The 19,474-nt window shown below is 37.5% G+C and overlaps 1 protein-coding gene across 4 annotated transcripts in view; it reads right to left on the bottom strand.

Annotated features, from left to right (window-relative positions):
* The window catches only part of Caprin2 (caprin family member 2), a 54,640-nt gene that overhangs the window by 24,784 nt on the left and 10,382 nt on the right, over nt 1–19,474 (bottom strand). For all 4 annotated transcript variants that reach the window (XM_052175338.1, XM_052175337.1, XM_052175340.1 and 1 more), the window contains exons 3-8: nt 16,981–17,067; nt 9,638–9,876; nt 8,508–8,590; nt 4,860–5,015; nt 2,818–2,861; nt 1,345–2,001 (exon numbers count right to left, since the gene is read on the bottom strand). In XM_052175338.1, the coding sequence (XP_052031298.1) occupies nt 1,345–2,001; nt 2,818–2,861; nt 4,860–5,015; nt 8,508–8,590; nt 9,638–9,876; nt 16,981–17,067 (1,266 nt within the window). The remainder of the gene's footprint in view (nt 1–1,344; nt 2,002–2,817; nt 2,862–4,859; nt 5,016–8,507; nt 8,591–9,637; nt 9,877–16,980; nt 17,068–19,474) is intronic.

Raw genomic sequence — 19,474 nt, forward strand, 5'->3', positions numbered from 1 at the left:
TAACTACTGAGCCACTTCTCTAGTCATTAGCCATATTCTTTATAGCTGAGGTCAGCTGTTCACAGAGAAGTGAGTGCCTTCTTAGTTACTGAAAGAGCCTAAAACTTCAATACAATGTTGCCTGTCTCATAAAAGCAAATTCAGTATGTTTGGACTTTTACAATTAAACATCCTGGTTTTCAATATCATTCAAAATATCATGAGATCAATATTCTAGTACGGTGAAGGTAAAAATACCCAGTGCACCTACAAAACAAAAGCAAAAAAAAAAAAAAAAAAAAAAACCCAACCCTGTGGGGTTTTTTGATTGGTTGGTTGATTGGTTTGGTTTTCTATGTGTTTGTTTGCTTTTTGTTTTAAGACAGGCTCTCATTATGCACTAATTGGTGTGGAACTTGCTTTATGTACACAAGGCTGGTCTCAAACTCTCAAATTAGAGTTTTGTTGTTTTGAACAGCTTTATTGGAGTATAAAACCTGGGTTTTTAATATGCTTCTCAAAAAACAGCAATCATACAATTACTATTAAATGTTATAAGTTAATAAGGTATAGCTGTCAAATTTCTACAAGGGCAGGAATAATATAAGCACATTAGCACTTGTATAAAAGAAAAGGAGAGAAAAAAGTTAGGACTAGAAGAGAGGAAAGACAAGGCGAAGAAAAAGTCAGGAGTAGTGGCACATGCCTCCAATCCCAGCACTTAGAAGGCAGAGGCAAGTGAATCTCTATGAATTTTAAGGCAAAACTGGTCTATATACTGAGTTTCAAGCCAACCAGAGCTGCATAATGAAATCTTGTCTCAAAAACAAAAACAAAATTCAGGTGTAGTGGCATAGGCCTTTAATCCCAGCACTCAAGGAGAGGCTGGCAGATCTCTGTGTGTTTGAGGCCAGCCTGGTCTACAAAGCAAGTTCCAGGACAGCTAGGGCTATTGCAAAGAGAAATCTTATTTTGGGAAGAAGAAAATAACAAAAGGACAACTCTAAAACTCTCTTTCTATAAGGCAGCATTGGGAAGTAGTTTGTTTATTTACAAAATGCTGATGCTTTCATCTCTCCAAAGGAGAGAATTCTTCACACTATTAGATGACCAAAGACTTGATCAGAAAGTTTCTGACTAAAAAAAAAAAAAAAAAAAAACCAAAGTGATTTGCTTCATAAGCAATATTAAGTAATTTATAAATTAAATAATTTATAATTATAATTTACAATTAATTATATATAATTAATAACATAATTTAACAACCATACCAGCAAAGATTATATACAAGGATCATTCCATACAAATTTCACATCCTGAGATCTTATCATTAACAGAAAGAGGCAGACACAGACATCTACTCACATCTTTGGGTTCTACATTTAACTTCCTGGGCAAGACCTGGTCATTTGGTAAGAGGTCTGCCGAAGCTGCTCCCCAGGACTTTAGAGAAATCTGTGATTGTGGAACTATGGTGTGTTTCTGGTTCTCAGCATTGTTTTCCCAGGATGCTGGAGTTGCAGGCTGCACTGAAGCCTGTTCTCTGCACACAGGAGTAGTCCAGGATCTGCTGCCACTCTGTTCACTCTGTACAGATACTGCCCAGGTTCCAGGAGGTAGCTTCTTTGGATCTTGATCTTTCTGGGACTGAACCACCCATGGCTTTGGCGTCTCCTGTACATTCTGCTCTTCTTGAGTGCTGCCCACCTTGGACTTAGGGCTTTCTGGCTTCCACTGACTGACAGGTGCCATAGAAACCTGCTGCTTCTGCTTGTCCTGAAATGCTGGCTTGAGTTTCTTCCCCTGTTCTAAGGAAACCACAGGCTTTGACACCTCCTGAGACTTAAGAGAAGACTCCCAGGACTCCAAGGACTCGTTCTTCTTCTCCTGACCATCTGGTTCTGGAAGTGTATTCCAGCATTTGAGGAGGCTTGGTTTCCTAGCATAATCTTCTTCCCAGGATTGTTCATTTTCTTGTTTTCTTGAAAATTTTACTTCTGTCATATAGCGTCTGTTAAGAAACTAAGTCAGAGAAATAATGTGCTTCAGGCTTACAATGCACAGACTCTGAATATAATGTTCAACTCTGTTAGAATTCCTATGTCCATTAGTTTCACATGAAACCATGTGACATGAAACTCTTGTCCTTACCCTATTTGAGGAAACTGGCCTATTTTTGTATCTACTCTTTCTTCTCAATTAACAGAAATGTAAACTTTGACACTTCAAAAATAGAAATCCATTTAAGACTAAAAGAAACTACATGATATGAAACCACAATCAATTTAAGAAGTCCCTTTACCTTTTGCCTTTGCCAGCCTGAGTGTTTCTACATACCTGTCACCCTCCTTTAAAAGTCACAGCCAGGATAGTTCAATTATTAAATTATACTGTTTATCTGTACGTCTCCTCAATGCCTAGATTTTCTCTATTTTGCTCACATTATCTATTATATTGTGCATCGGGTTCTCTGGGTCTCTTCAACTTCCACAAATTTTAATGTCACTTTCAAAGAGTAAACACTCTTTTCTGCTACTATGTAAATTCTGATAAAAAAAATTCTGAACATCCTAAAAGTCTGACATAAGGGTTTAAAACAGTAATAGCTAATGCTGAATGGTTACTGTTTGTCAGACTAGCCCCATTAGCTCTCACCATGGGATAGATGTGGTCCTCCTCTTCACTACATAGAAGAGAACAAAAATCCAGCCAGACACTAAGCCAATAAACCACAAGGCAGGATTCAAGTTCAGTCTGTCTGCCCAAGCCTCAGACTAAACCACAAGTAACAGATGAAAGTTGAAAACAACCATAGCAAAGGACCTGATCTCTTCTTACCTCCTGTGGCTGTATCTCTGGCTGTACAAGTTCCATAAGAGATTCTGAGAAGATAAAAGTATTAATAAAGACAAGTTCTAAGTTTTCTTATTATGCCTATAATTCATTCCAACCATGAATTTTAAAGGACTTAAAAAAACAGAGAAAGAATTAATACCATTAAATAGATTATTAGCTGGACTATTTCATCTATTGCTTATTGGTCATATGTATGTGGAGGGCCCAGGTTTTATAGCTCAGTGGCAGAGCACTTGTACACCACATAACAAGGAGTGGAACACAAAAGAAAACAGGAAAAAAAGGGATGGGTTCTAGGGATAATTATAATTGAAGCTAGTATTTCTCCTATATAAGATATTGACTCACGGGGCAGTGGTGGCGCACGCCTGTAATCCCAGCACTCTGGGAAGCAGAGGCAGGCAGATTTCTGAGTTTGAGGCCAGCCTGGTCTACAGAGTGAGTTCCAGGACAGCCAGGGCTATAACAGAGAAACCCTGTCTCTAAAAAACCAAATCCAAAAAAAAACAAAAAACAAAAAACAAAAAAACAAAAAACAAGATTGACTCAAGTCAAGTTTCCACTAAAATTTCATTTCTTTAAGGACAGGGTCTCATTATGTAGTCCTGGCTGCTGGGATTCAAGTGTGGATCATCATACTCAGTTAAAAATATTTTATTTGCTTTTTGTTTGTTTGGTTGGTTTGGTTTGGTTTGGTTTCGTGAGACAAGGTTTCTCTACAGCCCTGGCTGTTCTAGAATTCTCTCTGTAGACCAGGCTGCCCTCAATTCTCTCCTTTGACCCACAAATAGCCTTATTAAAACTATAAAGACAGTTAAAGTTTACAAAGACAAATCAGCTTGAAATGGAGCCTCTGCCAAACCATACTATGGTAAGGAGAGTAAGAGAGGGAGACACGGAAGCACTGGACCTTAAGAGATGAATCCCAGGACTCCTCTCTTGACCATCTGGTTCTGGAAGCATATTCCAGCATTTGAGAAGGCTTCATTTCCTAGCATAGTCCTAGTCCAATCAGTGAAGTAGGACTGGGAGGTAGCTTACTTGGTTATTTTTGCCTATTATACACAAAAAATTGGGTTCCTCAGTAAGGCGCCTAACACAATATAAAGTAGGAAACTAAGTACAAACTTTTGATTTTAGTACTGGAGAGACAGAGACAGAAGGATCAAAAGTTCAATGTCATCCTAGTTATATAGTAAATTTAAGGCCAGCCTGGGCTACATGAGACCTTGCCACAATTTTTTTTATTTTAAAAAGAGAAAGAAGAAAATAAATGGCTAGTCAAGTAATACATTTCTCGTTCTTTCTTTTCTTTCTGTTTGTTTGTCTCAAGACAGGGTTTCTCTGTTTAATGGCCCTCATTGTCCTGGAACTCATTTCATAGAGCAGACAGACCTCAAACTCAGAGATCTACCTGCCTCTGGAGTGCTAGGATTAAAGGCATGCGACTCCACACCCACCTTTACCACTGAGCTAAATCCCCAAACCCTCATTTTGTTTCTTTTCCCCTAAATCAATAACTGAACTCAAATTTACATTTTTCTACAAAATACTGTTTTCTGCTATGACTTACATTTAAACTATACTATAAATGGAATTATCCTATTATAGTTTAACAAAGAGATTCGTTCAAGTTTCACAAATGCCTTGTTTTAACCTAATGCTTTTTCTCAAAACAAAATAGAAACTAAATTATTTCAAAATGACGGTTTTAAAGTGCAGTAAGAGATGCAACCTCTATAATGAAGTATATATCATGGAAGCAGAAGGACACCACCAAGAGGGAGTGTAAGAGTTACTAGGAATAAATGTCATAATGTAACCAGTTCTTTGTATTCTAAGCAAAAAAAATTAAAAACAAAACAAAACAGGAGTCCTGATACAAACTGACTATTTTTGGTATACAGAAGATAAAAGCAGGACAATCTTCCAAGTTCAAGACCAGGCTACTATAAATTGACAAGTCCAACTAACCTGGGCTACATAGTTATACACGCTAAAGAAATTCAAAGATTACAACAAACCTGACTCTTTGATAGATTCAATCTTCAGTAACTGTTTTTTCTTTTCTGATTGCAATTGCATTTCTTCTGCTTTTTCCTTAGAATTCCTGAGAACTGGGACACTTTCAAAATAACCAGAGTGCAGCAATTTAGACAGCAGGTCTTTCACATGTTTGTCTAAGAAAGAGTAATTAGGTTAGTTAGCACATAACCTAAGAGGTCATTGAAAGTTATGGAGATTAAGACTCTCAATGCTATCCTATTTATAGTCAATCATCACAAGAAAGGATTGGCAAGGGGGTGAGGGGTGATACCTGGAATTGTCTGTAAAAAATAAAGAGTAATTCATCTTTACACTTCATGATGAATCAATATAAACAAAAAAGATGAGACTAGATATTTAACAAATCACTTAAATTTCTTTGAATCTCTATTTCCACTATTTGAAAAATGACTAAAAATCAACGAACTTAAATCAGAGAGCTTGACAAGGCATATATTCCCTGAGCTGAGACATTTTTATCAACTGCCACCAAGACACTATATGTAGTCACTACTCTGTGTTAACCATTCATTAAGAATTTGCAGAATTAAAAGCTAGTTCCTCAATCATAACCAATTGGAAACCTTATCGTGGACACTTCTGTTTCTGTTGTTGTTCTATTTGGTCAGTTATGTGAAGACTAGCTCTCACTACATAGTCCAGGCAGTCTCAAATTGGCTATTCGCCTGCTTTCACCCCCTAAGGGGATGGGGTTATAGGCTTGATCTACCAGTTCTGGCTAAGTATTTTTCAATTACAAAATTCCTTCACTAATATTTCATTCAAAGCCAGGCGTTGGTGATGCACACCTGTAATCCCATCACTCTGGGAGGCAGAGGCAGACGGATATCTGAGTTCGAGGCCAGCCTGGTCTACAGAGTGAGTTCCAGGACAGCCAGGGCTATACAGAGAAACCCTGTCTCAAAAAAAACAAATCCAAAAAAGAAAAATATTTCATTCAAGTTATACTGTCTGTCACTCCTAACATACTGGCACTTGATAGTTTTTTAAAATCTATCAATAAAAATCATAAAAATAATGTCAAAGTTGCATATTTTATTTTAAATGCCCAATAAAAACCAATTCCAAATCAGGCAGAACATCTACAATTGGTCTGTGTCTATTACTCAGTGGAATAGTCTAACTGTGGTGGTTTGGATATGCTTGGCCCAGGGAGTGGCACTATTAGGAGGTGTGGCCTTGTTGGAGTAGGTGTGGCATTGTTAGAGGAAGTGTGTCATTGTGGGAGTGGACTTTGAGACCTCTCTCCTAGCTTCCTGGAAGAAAATCTTCTCCTCTTTGCCTTTGGAACAAGATGTAGTAATCTCAGCTCCTTCAGCACCATGCCTGCCTGGACACTGCCATGCTTCCTGCAATGATGAAAATGGACTGAACCTCAGAACCTGTAAGCCAACCCCAACTAAATATTGTCCATTGTAAGTGTTGCTTTGGTCATAGTGTCTCTTTACAGCAATGGTAACCCTAACTAGGAGAATAACATTAATTCTTTTTTTAATCAGCCTTTTGTGTTTTTGGAAACAGGGTCTCACTTTGTAGCCTAGGCTGGCCTCAAACTCCACAGCAATTCTCCAGACTTAGCCAACTGGATGCTGGAATTATAGGCATGTACAATGGCTATATTTTAGTTAGCTTTGAAGTATTACAAAAAAATTTTTCACCTACTTCAAATGCATAGCTTTAATGGATAGAAAGTCATGTTACCACCAAAAGAACTACAACTTTAAAGCATTTTTATCACCTACCAAATCTCCCAAGTCCCTCTTAAATAGTCTCCTCCATGGCAACTAGTGACCTTTTCTAGAATTCCACATGAATGAAGTCATATGCTATATACTCATGTACTGTCTGGCTTCTTTACTAAGCATAATTACTCTGAGATCCATCCATGCTGTTGTATGCATTAGGAGCTGTTTGGTTGTTACTGTTTGTTTTGGGCTTTAGGTTTTTCTTTGTTTCTCACTGTGTAGCTCTAGCTGAATTAGAACTGTGTAGACCCGGCTGGCTTCAAACTTGTAATAATCTTCTTACCTCTGCCTGCCAAGTGCTGAGATTACAGGCATGAGCCACCATGCCCAGCCATTTCCTTTTGTTGGTTTTTCTTATTCCCCCCCCCCCCACCTCCAGACAGGGTTTCTCTGTGTAGTCCTGGCTGTCCTGGAACTCACTCTGTAGACCAGGCTGGCCTCGAACTCAGAAATCTGCCTGCCTCCACCTCCCAGAGTGCTGGGATTAAAGGTGTGCGCCATCACCACCCAGCCTTTTTTTGTTTGTTTTTCTTTTGTTGGTTTTCTTTTCAGCCATTTCCTAACTGCTAAAAATCTACTGGACAAATATATCATATTTTATCAATTTATTGCCACGCATCTACACCAACTCCAATTGAAAACCACTATGAATAGATAGTATAAACATACAGGTACTTAAGTGAGCACATGTTTTCATTTCTGATGGGTTCTAGACATGCAATTGTTTGACTATACAATAAATGCATATTTCATTCTATAAGCCAAGCTCTTTTTCAAACCAGTTTTTTCTTTATTTTTGTTTTCTGATTATTTTTCTTTTCAAGAAAGAATTTTCCATGTTGCTCAGGATGGCCCTGAATTCCTCTGCGTAAGCTATCTTCTGACCTCTGCTTCCTGACTGACTAGGGATGCATTCCACCATGCCGGGGTTAAACATATAAACTTTCACTTGTTTTAAATGGAGTTACAAATCTTCATAGTTATATACGCATGAGTATTTTTCCTGTAGGTGTGAGTATGTGTGTGTGGTTGCATGTGCACATGCCAGTGGAGGCAACTGGTCAGTATCAGGGGTCTTTTCCAGTCACTCTCTAATTAAGCTTGGAGCTTGTTGATTCAGTTAGACACTTGTTGATTCAGTTAGACCGGCTGGGCAGCAAGTCCCAGGGGTCGTCCTCTGTCATCTCCCCAGCAGTGGGATTTCAGCCACTGCATGGCCAGTCTTTTTTACACAAGTACCAGGAGATCAAATTCAGGTTTCATGCTGTCTTTTTTACACAAGTACCAGGAGATCAAACTCAGGTTTCATGCTGTCACAGCAAGCATTTTAACAGGTCATATCACCAGCCCCAGACTTGGATATTTTCTAAAGAGAAAGAAATTAGCTAATGACAAAAAAATGTTCATTAACTTCTAGGGAGTCTTCATGATCCTAAGCTATGTACTTCATATTTCATGTCTAGCCATTTGAATGTTGTCATTTAATTGTTCAGCAGACTACTCAAATATCTGTCATTTCTTACGATGACATACTAAATAATAGAACATGTACCACACTATTCAGAATATAAAACTGAACCTCAAAATGATTAAGATAGTATTGAAGTCAGAACTAGTTCTTAGATTTTATTCCCAAATCATATTAGTTGTCACTTCAAAATTTCACTAGTTCTCTTTTAGTAAATAGGAATATAGGGTAACTACTTTAACATAAATAAATGGACCATTTTTCCAATGAATACAGTGTTGTCAGATATGTAAACTCTGATGGACTGACAAAGTAGACCCTCAATATCATACTAAACTTCTAGACAAAAAGTTTACTATTTTCTGCCTAAGTCCAAAGGAGAGAAAACTCACATGTTGTTCCTACCACTGCTTTCTCACTACCTTCCAAAAGGTCCCAAAAGTACAAGGATGACTGCTCCATCTGGTCTTCAACACTGACAAGGAAAAGCAGCAGCAAAACAGAGTGACTTTAGACATACATATATACATGAAGAACACTACAACGTATGAAATACAACCCATCAAAAGTCACAATATACAAATATGCTAACTTTACCCTTTTACTATTTGGAAGAAAATATTCAATTTTATAAAGATTTATCAAAAGTTAATGTTTTCCTTTAAATGAATAAAAAAAGATTTTATCAAATACAATTACCAAAGAATAGCCTAAGAGTTTAAGCTGCCAGTGCAGTATCATTAATTATCAAATATGTATCTCAGAAAAAATATGAAATAAAAACATTCAAAGCTTCATTTAAGGTCACTTTATAGAGGGTAGCTTATTCTTCAACGTGAAGGAAGCTCCATTACCTAAGCCAACTGAAGTGAGAAGGAGGCAACCAACAAGCAACAAGCAGGTGGCAATGCAGCAGAGCGGCAGCCCAGAGTGAGGCACGCAGCTCTCTAAGCAGAGCAGTCGTAGCTTTAGCCAGCTTCTCCTGACAGCAGGCTAATGTTAATAACAGCTGAATTCTGCTTAGTTCTGCTTCTACATCTAACAAAGAGTTGGGCCACTCCATATTTAACAAATCAAAAGCATAAAGATCTGTCAGCTGATTTATACCAATATAAAAACAGTAATTAATTATGGAAGGAAATATTAGGTAGCCTCATTATATAGTTTTAAATTATTAATTTATTTATAATCAGCATTACAATTAATATCTACATAAGGTTAAAGGAATTATCAAGCTTTTTGTTGTTGTTTGTTTGATTGTTTTTGAGAAAGGGTCTCACCACACCCAGCCAAGCAATATTTTTAAAATCCTTGTCTTTAGTGTTACACTAAAGACAATGTTAATGAGAACATTCAAATTTACTGAATCTCTAAATGATTTAACAAACACACCTAAGTTTCCCATACTGAATCAAATTAATATTTTCTTTGTAAATTAGGGATTAACCATACCTATAAGAGAAGAGCTACAAGTGCTGCAAGCTCTATTATTTCAGGAAAATCTTTTTACTGACTAACTTACCTCAGACTTTCATTTCTTTCAGGGCAGGTCAGTTTTGAGAATTTAATGAGGTAGTCAAGTTCTTTTGAAGGCAAATACATTGCACCATTCAAGCCCCCTTTGAAGTCTTTTTGTACATGTTCTTGTGTCAAGTTCTGTAATACATACTGAATTTGAAGAATAGTTCGAAGCTTTTTCTTCTCAGCCTCAAGTTTTAGCATGTGTTCCCTTCTCTGGGCTTTTTTCTGCGCTTTCAGTAGCTGTTAAAAGAAATGCAGGTTCACATACCTCAACCACCTGTATTAGCAATCCATATACAACAAAAGCCAACCACAAATACCTGGGGTTAGATGATACATTTCGCAACTGAAAACCTGAACAGAAGCTGCGTGTGATGGCACATGCTTTTTAACCAAGGACTTAGGAGGCAGAAGCAGGCAGATTTCTGTGAGTTTAAGGCCAGCTTGGCTTATATAGTGAATTCCAGGACAACCAAGGCTATGTAGAGACACCCTGCCTAAAAACAAAATAAAACAAAACAAAACCAACTGAATAGTTTAATCCATTTCATTGTCACTGGGTAATAAACTGGTTTATTATTTATGTAACCAGAACATAAGGAGTTGAAACAGCTCACTCTTACTTCCAAGTTATACAGACCAAAGAACCAACAGATGTCCACACTAATCTCAGAGCTCTAAGTGGAGTATGGTGGTACACCCAGGAAAATCAGGAGTTCAAGGTCATCCTTAGTCACTGGCAAAGTCATCTTGTGCTACATGAGACCCTCCCTCAAAACAAAACAAAGAAACTAAATAAAAAAACAACAACAAAAAAACTTTTCCTTACTTGTATGTATCAATTTTTTTGGAGTAACTATTTTTTTATTAATTTGGAATTTATTTTTTTTCATTGCCAGAAGAAAAATTAAATTAAAATATTAAAAACTTAAATGTTCAGTCTATAACAACCAAAGACTGAATAAAGTATATGAAAGTGAAATCTGATAAACATAAAACATCTTCAAACATAATATATGTTCAGTATCCTCAACTCAAAAATCCAAATTCTGAACGTGAGTACCAATGTGAAAATATAAATGAAATGTTCAACATCTCCATGTGATGGGTCAGAGTTAAAACACAGGCACACTGGGCTGGGGAAATGGCTCAGTGGTTCAATGCATTGCCTCCCAGCCCTGACAGATCAATCCTGAGCTCCATATAATAGAAGTACAAGTGGCCTTCTTAGCTCCACACGTGTGCTATGGAATGCATGTACATACCACCACCCCTCAACACACACATGCAAAATAAATACATATGAAATTAAATATACAGATACTCTAAAGGTCTTATATAAAATTACCCTTAGGCTGTGTTAAATGAATTCCATATTAAGAAGTTTTATCCCCAAGATAGTTAAGTTTATATATGTAATTAATTATTCTAAAAACCCAAAACTTCTGACCCCGGACATTTGGGACAAGAAACTCAACCTTTTCTTAAAAATACCTATAGCAAATATGTTATGTCACCCTCTTCAACCATTAAAGTTTTAATTGAATTAGGATTTTTTTCATTTTTTATTTTTTGAAAATTCCATACATGTATAACACAATGAACTTTGGTCATACCCATCCCCTAATCCCTCCATCTAGCTCACTCCATCCACCCAGCCACCCCAACATATCTACCTTCTCAACCATTTTTTTTAATTTATTTTTTTATTTTATGAGTACACTATTGCTGTTTTCAGACACACCAGAAGAGGGCATTAGATCCCAGTGTGGTTGCTAGGAATTGAACTCAGGATCTCTGAAAGAGCAGTCAATTGCTCTTAACCGCTGAGCCATCTCTCCAGCCCTCAACTTTTTTTTTAACCATCTTTTTAAAGCCCATGAAGTCCAGTTAGTACTGTGTATTTGTGTATGTGTAAGATGAAACATCATGTGCCAAAGACTACCCTCCCCAAAGAAAAGTGAACTTCCTTCTTCGGCTGCCATCACCTGCATTAGCTCCCCTGCTGGGGCGAAGCAAAGGGAGTCTGAGAAATAAGTGGCTTGTGATTGCTTTTCATCATGAAGTTGAGTATTAAACACAGGGTCTTATACAAGACTCATTTTTAGTAACAGTTTGTCTATCAGTCTAGATGGAGCTATATTAAATTGATTTTTAAAAAGACATTAAAATAGTAATGCTACTTAAGTTTCCCCTGAAATAATTTCTGTGTGCAAATTATGCACCCTGAGTCTATGTTAAGGTTTATAACTATATCTTGAAGCTTAACATGTTATATAAGCAAGATGACATACCATTTAAATAAAAAGTATATTGCCAGGCATGATGGAACATGCCTTGAATCCCAGTACTCAGAAGGCACAGAAAGGTAAACTGTTATGAGTTCAAGGTTAGCCTGGTATCCATAGGGAGTTCAGAACAACCTAGCCTACTTTTTTTTTTAAGATTTATTTATTATATCTAAGTACACTGTAGCTGCCTTCAGACACACCAGAAGAGGGTATCAGTTCTCATTACGGATGGTTGTGAGTCACCATGTGGTTGCTGGGATTTGAACTCAGGACCTCTGGAAGAGCAGTCAGTGAGTGCTCTTAACAGCTGAGCCATCTCTCCAGCCCCCTCAGCCTACGTTTTGAGATCCTATCTCAAAAATAATAACTGGCCGATCAGTGGTAGCACCTTTAATCTCAACATTCGAGAAGCAGAGGTGGATGAATCTCTGTGTATTTAAGGCCAGCCTAGTCTACAGAGCGAGTTCCCAGACAGAAAAGAAGCCTGTCTCCAAAAGCCAATAATAATAACAACGACAACTGGAGCCTGGAGAGACGGCTTAGTGGTGATGAACACTTGTTCTTCAGAGGACTCAGGTCCAGGCTCACCTCTACATGCTGGGTCACAATTTCCTATAACTCCAGTTCACTACGTAATACCCTATTCTGACTCTTTGAGCACCAGGCACACAACACACATGGTGTACATAAATAAATGCAAGTAAAACACTCATATACATAAAATGAAAAATAAGTCTGGACAAGCCGTGGTGGCACATGCCTTTAATCTCAACACTAGAGGGGCAAAAGCGGGTAGATCTCTGTGAGTTCAAGGACGGTGTGAAAAAAAAAAAAGAAAAGAAAAAAAAATTAAAGCTGGGCGGCGGTGGCGCACGCCTGTAATCCCAGCACTCTGGGAGGCAGAGGCTGCTGGATTTCTGAGTTCGAGGCCAGCCTGGTCTACAGAGTGAGTTCCAGGACAGCCAGGTCTATACAGAGAAACCCTGTCTCGAAAAAAAAAAAACCAAATCAAAAAAACCAAAAAGAAAAAAGAGAAAAAAAAAGGACAGTGTGGTCTAGAGTAAGTTCTGGGACAGCCAAGGTTACTCGGAGAAACCCTGTCTCAAAAATAAATAAATGAATAGACAAATAAATAAATAAGTAGATAGATAGATAGATATAAATAAATAAATAAAACAAAGTCTAAAAGTTTTAAAATAATAGTGTACCTGTTTCCACTAAGAAAACACAGTTCTTCTACATAGTTTTTATGATTATATTTCCATAATGTTGGATATTTTTAAAAACAAAACAGCAAAGAAATAAAAAAACTATTATTTTTTTCCTATAAATGGGTTACTAATACAAGTACCAAGTATCTTAAAGTCTACAAAAATATATCCAGACAGGCATGGTGGTATATGCCTAAGATCTCAGCATGGACAAGGCTAAGACAGGATCACAAATTTGAGCATATCCTGGCTATGTGATAAGATCCAAACAAGCCCTTTTTTATACAGCAAGACAAAGGATCGAAAAAAAAAAAAAAAGAAAGAAAGAAAAAGAATGGGAAAAAATATAAAGGAAGCAAAACAAAAAGAAATTTTTAAAATATGTTCCTAAATCCTAATAAATTGAGATTAAAAGATTAAAGAAAAACACTCGAGAAACATTTAATAGTCATTCCTATCTAATGGTATGGAAGCAGCTAACTTTGGTTACTAGTAGAGAAAGGAGACACTAGGAAGGGATTATATAAAGAGGGTTGTGTTCTGAAGAGAGCAAAGGATCAGTAAGGCTTCTTCTGAGGCCTACATATGGACTGCATCAGTCACACTTCCCAAAGCTATAGGGTCTGTGTCTGCCTGAGGGTGGAAAGATACTTCTAACTCTCCAAGAGATTTTATCTTTGTATACACAAGTAAAGCAGTTACCTGAAAGGTTCAGGATTGTATATGCCATAGATAGAGAACTGGGGAAATGGCTCAGTGGATAAGTACTTGCCCAAGCACAAGTGTGAGGCTAAGAACTCGTATCCCCAGAATCCACATAAAAGCCAGGCAGGAATGGTGGCTGCCTATAACAACAGCATTCAGCAGGCAGAGACAGGATCCCTGATGAAACCGGCTACTATACTAGCTGACAGGCAACCTCTGGATTCAGGTGGGATCCTATCTCAGTAAAGTAGAAAATAATCAAGAAAGAAACCTAAAGTCAACATTGGGTCTCCACACATATGCACATCCATGAACACTAACACATACCCACAACACACAGAAATACATACGTACTTACATAACATATCATCACCTCATAATTCTCTTTAGCCTGTTTCTCAACATTAAATCAGGTCTTTTATGGGTTTATGCCAACCTGAAAGCCCTCCAGCAAAGTATTTGTCACATCAAACAGTCATGTGTGTAATTCATCTATTTATTTATTACTTTTTAGCAGTGCTGGGAATCAAACCCAGGGCCATGTGCACACTAGGTAGGTGTTTTATCACTACTGAGCTATACCTCTGGCCTCTATGTATCTCTTTTTTTTCTGCATCCATGATGGCAAAGACTTATATTTTAGTTGTTCATCAAAACATCACTTTCTTGTACAGAAACTTATACGTAACAGAAACTCAAACATATGTTAAATAAGTCAACAAAGTACACTATCTCCTAATTCATGATCAGATGATATAAAAAGCCACTAAAGACTTGCTTCTCCTTATCTGTGTAGAAACTAAGAAGACCTTAGACCTTTTTCTTCTGCTTTGTTGACAGTCTGGAAAGGAGACTATATAAAATAAACAATTTAATTAGCAATGTTGAATGAAAGTTTATTTTCTAAACCATGACTTAGGATAACATTTTTGCCAAGGGACACAAGTCACCCCAAGAAACTAAGGAAAAGGTGAATAAACAGCATTGAAAAAAAGTCCCACAATTTATACAAGTGATCAAACAACAGCCATAAAGAAATGTTTAACAGCAGCCCAAAAATTACTAGAAAAAAAAGAGAACAGAAGGGAATGGCAAATACCTTGGGAACTTAACTCAAGAGGTGATGCTCAGGGCTGGAGAGATCGCTCAGCAGTTAAGAGCAGCTGTTGCTTTTGCAGAGGACCCTAGGCTGATTACCAGCACCCACATAGTGATTCATAACCATTCTTGACTCCAGCTCCAGGTAATCCTGGAACCTCCTGAGGCATCAGCTATGCACATGGTATACATATATACACATGCAAGCAAAACACACACATAAAAATAAATTAATCTGGGCTGGAAAGATGGCTCAGCAGTTAAGAGCACTGACTGCTCTTCTAGAGGTCCTGAGTTCAATTCCCAGCAACCACACGATAGCTTACAACCATTTGTAATGGGAACCAATGCCCTCTTTTCTGGTGGGTCTGAAGACAGCTACAGTGTGCTCATATACATAAAATAAATAAATCTTTAAAAAATAAATTAATCTAAAAATACATAAAAGAGCTGGTGGTGGCAAACTCTAGATTACTGTCACATCACAAGAGGAAAGAAATCTAAAGCAGTGGCCAGGCGTGGTGATGAACGTCTTTAATCCTAGCACTTGGGAAAGCAGAGGAAGGCAGATATATCTCTGAGTTCTAGACCAGCCAAGTACTAAATAGTTAGACCCTGATTCAAAAGAGATTGGGGCTGGGGAGAGATAGGAAAAAAGAAATGAAGGAAGGACGAAGGGATGAGTGTAAAGCACAGACAGCAACTAGAACGCTTCGTGGACCACCATAACCTGACAAGGCACATGCGAATCTCTAGAGCACCATGGCAGCAGAACATGTATCCATGCCCTAGGAAAAAGAACACATCTTCCAAGGGATCAAAAAACCCAAGGTCACGTCCTGGCCATTTGCAATGAGCTTCAGATTCCAAACCTTTAAAACAGGGCTACTATATCTCTAACTATGCTGTTGAAAAAATCTAGTGGAACCACACAGACATCTAGCATCTGGTATGTTTTTAGAAAGATTTAATTCTTGGGCAGAAGAGATGACTCAGTGTTTAAGAGCACTGCTCTTGCAGCAGGCCGTGGTTCAATTCCCAGCACTCACATGACAGCTCACAACCATCTATAACTCAATTCCACAAGATTTAACAAACTCTCCTGATCTCTGTGGGCACCAGGTATGTACATGGTACATATAACATACACTCAGGCAAAACACTCATAAACATAAAATAAATAAATCTGAAAAAAGAAAAAAAATGAACATCATAGCTGAAGGGGAAAAAGGCTGAGTAGAAACTAAAATATGACAGGGCAGCTTTGAGAAGACAGAACTTTAATTATTATACATATACATCTACCTACCTAAACAAAAAGATATGAGAAATCTATTCATAGTCAACTAGACAAAACCTAAATAAATTTAGCAAAAAATTAAAAATATTCTAGAGCTGGGCACAATGGTGCATACCTATAATCCAATATACTCAGATAACTAAGGCAAAGAATCACTAATTCTAGAATTGTCTGGGCTATGTAGTGAATTCAAGGACATCCTAGGCAACTTAGTGAGACTTCCTCAGTATAATCAGAACGGTATCAAACGAATGATGTTGGGGTAACATTTTTGAACACTATGTAAAGGTATGTCTCTGTCCTTCCTCACCTGTAAGGCTTTCTCTGATTGGCTTTAATAAAGTGCTGATGGCCATAGGTAGGCAAGAAAGAGAAGGTGGGACTTCCAGACTGCAAAAGGAGAAGAATCTAGGCAGGAAATTCACTAGCTAGACACAGTTGAAGTTAGACTTAACAGGACTGAATGAAAAGGTATATTACCTTCTCATGGACTAGAATAAACAGTTGATAAAGTTATATGAGCTAGTTGGAAAATAGCCTAAGCTATAGTACCTAAGCTTTCATAAATTACAAAAAAAAAAAAAAAAAAAAAAAAAGCCTCTATGTCACAGTTGGGAGCTGGCGGGTCAAGACAGTCCAGCAATAGAATAATAAACAAACACCATATTTTAGGTAGTAGTATTTTCTTCAAGGCCAGTGATTAAAATGATTCTAAGATAAGTAATGAAAACATACTCACATCTTGGCTCAGTGCAGAAAAGGTTTTCTGAAGCTCCTTGGCAAATTCCAAATTATGAAGTACTTCTTCATACTTTTCCACTGCTTCCTACCAGATAGAATTAAAAAACAACAAATCAGCAGCAATCTCAGAAGTAATAAGTGTTCCTTAAATTGCTAAAGGGCTGGAGAGATGGCTTAGTAGTTAAGAGCACACACTGCTATTCCAGGGGATGAGTTTCCACCAACCACATCAGGCAGTTACCCGTAACTCCAGCTCTAGAAGATCTGACATCCTCTTCTGGTCTCCATGGATACCTACATACATGTACACATTCTTATGTACTCCAGACTAAACTCAAACTTGTGATTCCCCTGCTTCAATCCTCAAACACATCTTTACATATACCACCATGCTGGCTTCAATTTTTATATTAGAAATTAGAGCCATGGGTCAGTGAGATGTAACTGAAGACTTGAATTCAGACACAATGGTGGAAGGACAAAACCAACTCCAGCAAGTTGTCATCTGGCCCACCTACATACATATACATATGTAATAAAATTAATAATAATAATAAGTAAACACACGCCCTAATTCTATCCTATCTATGATGTTTACATTAAAGATATCTATGGGCTTTAAGATACCTTGGTCAATATCATTCACCATTCAAATGCACTACAGAAATAATATACCGAAGAACAGCAACTGCAAAACATCTACAATATGGTGGGGGGGGGAAGGTATAAATAATTACCAGTAACAGACATCAAAAATACTGTAACAAGCCATATGAAAAGTGTGTAAATAATTACCTGTAGCAGACAATATAAGTACAGTAACAAGCAATATCTTACTAAAATTAAAGAAGCAATATTTTTTTAATACTTCATGCATATTTACCTTTAAGCTGGATGTGTGGTGGCACACACCTTTAATCTCAGTACTCAAAAGGCAGAGGCAAGGGAATCTCTGTTCCAGGACAGTCTAGTGTACAAAGAGTGTTCCAGGACAATAGGGGCTCTATTATTACACAAAGAAACCCTATCTCGAAAAACAACAACAAAAAGATTTTTAGAGGGGCCAAGAAATTGCTCAGGAGTTGAGTACTTGTTGCTCTTGCAGGGGCTCTGAGTTAGGTTCACAGCATCTATGTAATGGCTCTTAACCACCTGTAACTCCAGTTCCAGGAGATCTAACACTTTCTTCTGTCTCCACAGACACCATGCACACACATGGTAGATATACACATATGCAGGCAAAACACTTCATACACGTAAGTTAGAGAGGGGGTAGAAAGGGAGAGAAATATTATACTTGAACTAAACTGGTAATCAGAAATGAGTTGAGCTTGTCCTAGAAATTTAAATCTATGTGGATTAAGACACAGTTTGTGGCCAGTTGATACGATGGCTCAGTGTAGTAAAGGCAATTGCTGTCAAGCTTGACTATCAACTTTGATTGCCAGGACTTCAAGGTGAAAGAAAAGAACTAACTCTCACAAGCTATCTCCTGACCTCCTCCTACCCACACACATACAAACAAAACAAGTACATAAATGTGATTTTGCTTTTTATTGTTGTTTATAATTCTGTTCACAATTATTGTTTTTAAAATATTTTTATTTTATGTCCATTGGTGTTTTATCAGGTCTTCTAAAAGTAGAATTACAGACAGGTGTGAACCCAAGTCCTCTGAAAGAGCAGTTAGTGCTCTTAACCACTTTGAGCCATCCATCTCTCCAGTCCAATGCTTTTATTTTATTGAGCCAAAGTCTTGGTCTTACTATGTAGCTATGGCTGTTCTAGAACTCACTCTTTAGACCAGGCTAGGCTCAGACTCAGAGATCTACCTTGCCTCTTGAGTTCTAGGATTAATAGTGTATACCACCATACCCAGACCCCTTTTAATTTAAAATGAAGAAAAAGGTCAACTTGGAACAGAACAAGTTTTGGAACTTATTCAAACAGTTAGAGATATAGGAAAGTCTCAGTAATTAAAAGAGTGCAGTAGGACCAATAGATTTCTGGTGGATGAATGCACTTGCCATCAAAACTGACAATTTGGATTCCTAGAGACCATACAGTAAGAGGAAAGAACAGACTACTGTTGTTCTCTGGACTTCACATATATGCTATAGCGAAGGAATATCCACACATCCACAAAATAAGTAAATATATGTAAAAAACTACACACACAATTACAAAATGTGCATTATTTTATTCCTAAGTGTTACTCAAAAGAAAGCATATCTACATACATGTATATGTCAATATACATAGAAAGATTATTCATGGAGCTGGAGAGATGGTTCAGCAGAGCACTAAATGCTCTTCCAAAGAACCTGGGTTCAATCCCAGTACCCATATAGCCGCTCAAAACCGTCGTAACTCGAGTTCTGGGGGATCTGACACCCTCACTTAGACATACATGCAGGTAAAACACCAATGCATATAAAGTAAAAATAGATCATTTAGAAGTATTATTCGTAACAGTCCCAAATAAAAACCCA

Source organism: Apodemus sylvaticus, chromosome 2, assembly GCF_947179515.1.
Source record: "Apodemus sylvaticus chromosome 2, mApoSyl1.1, whole genome shotgun sequence".
NCBI lineage: Eukaryota > Metazoa > Chordata > Mammalia > Rodentia > Muridae > Apodemus > Apodemus sylvaticus.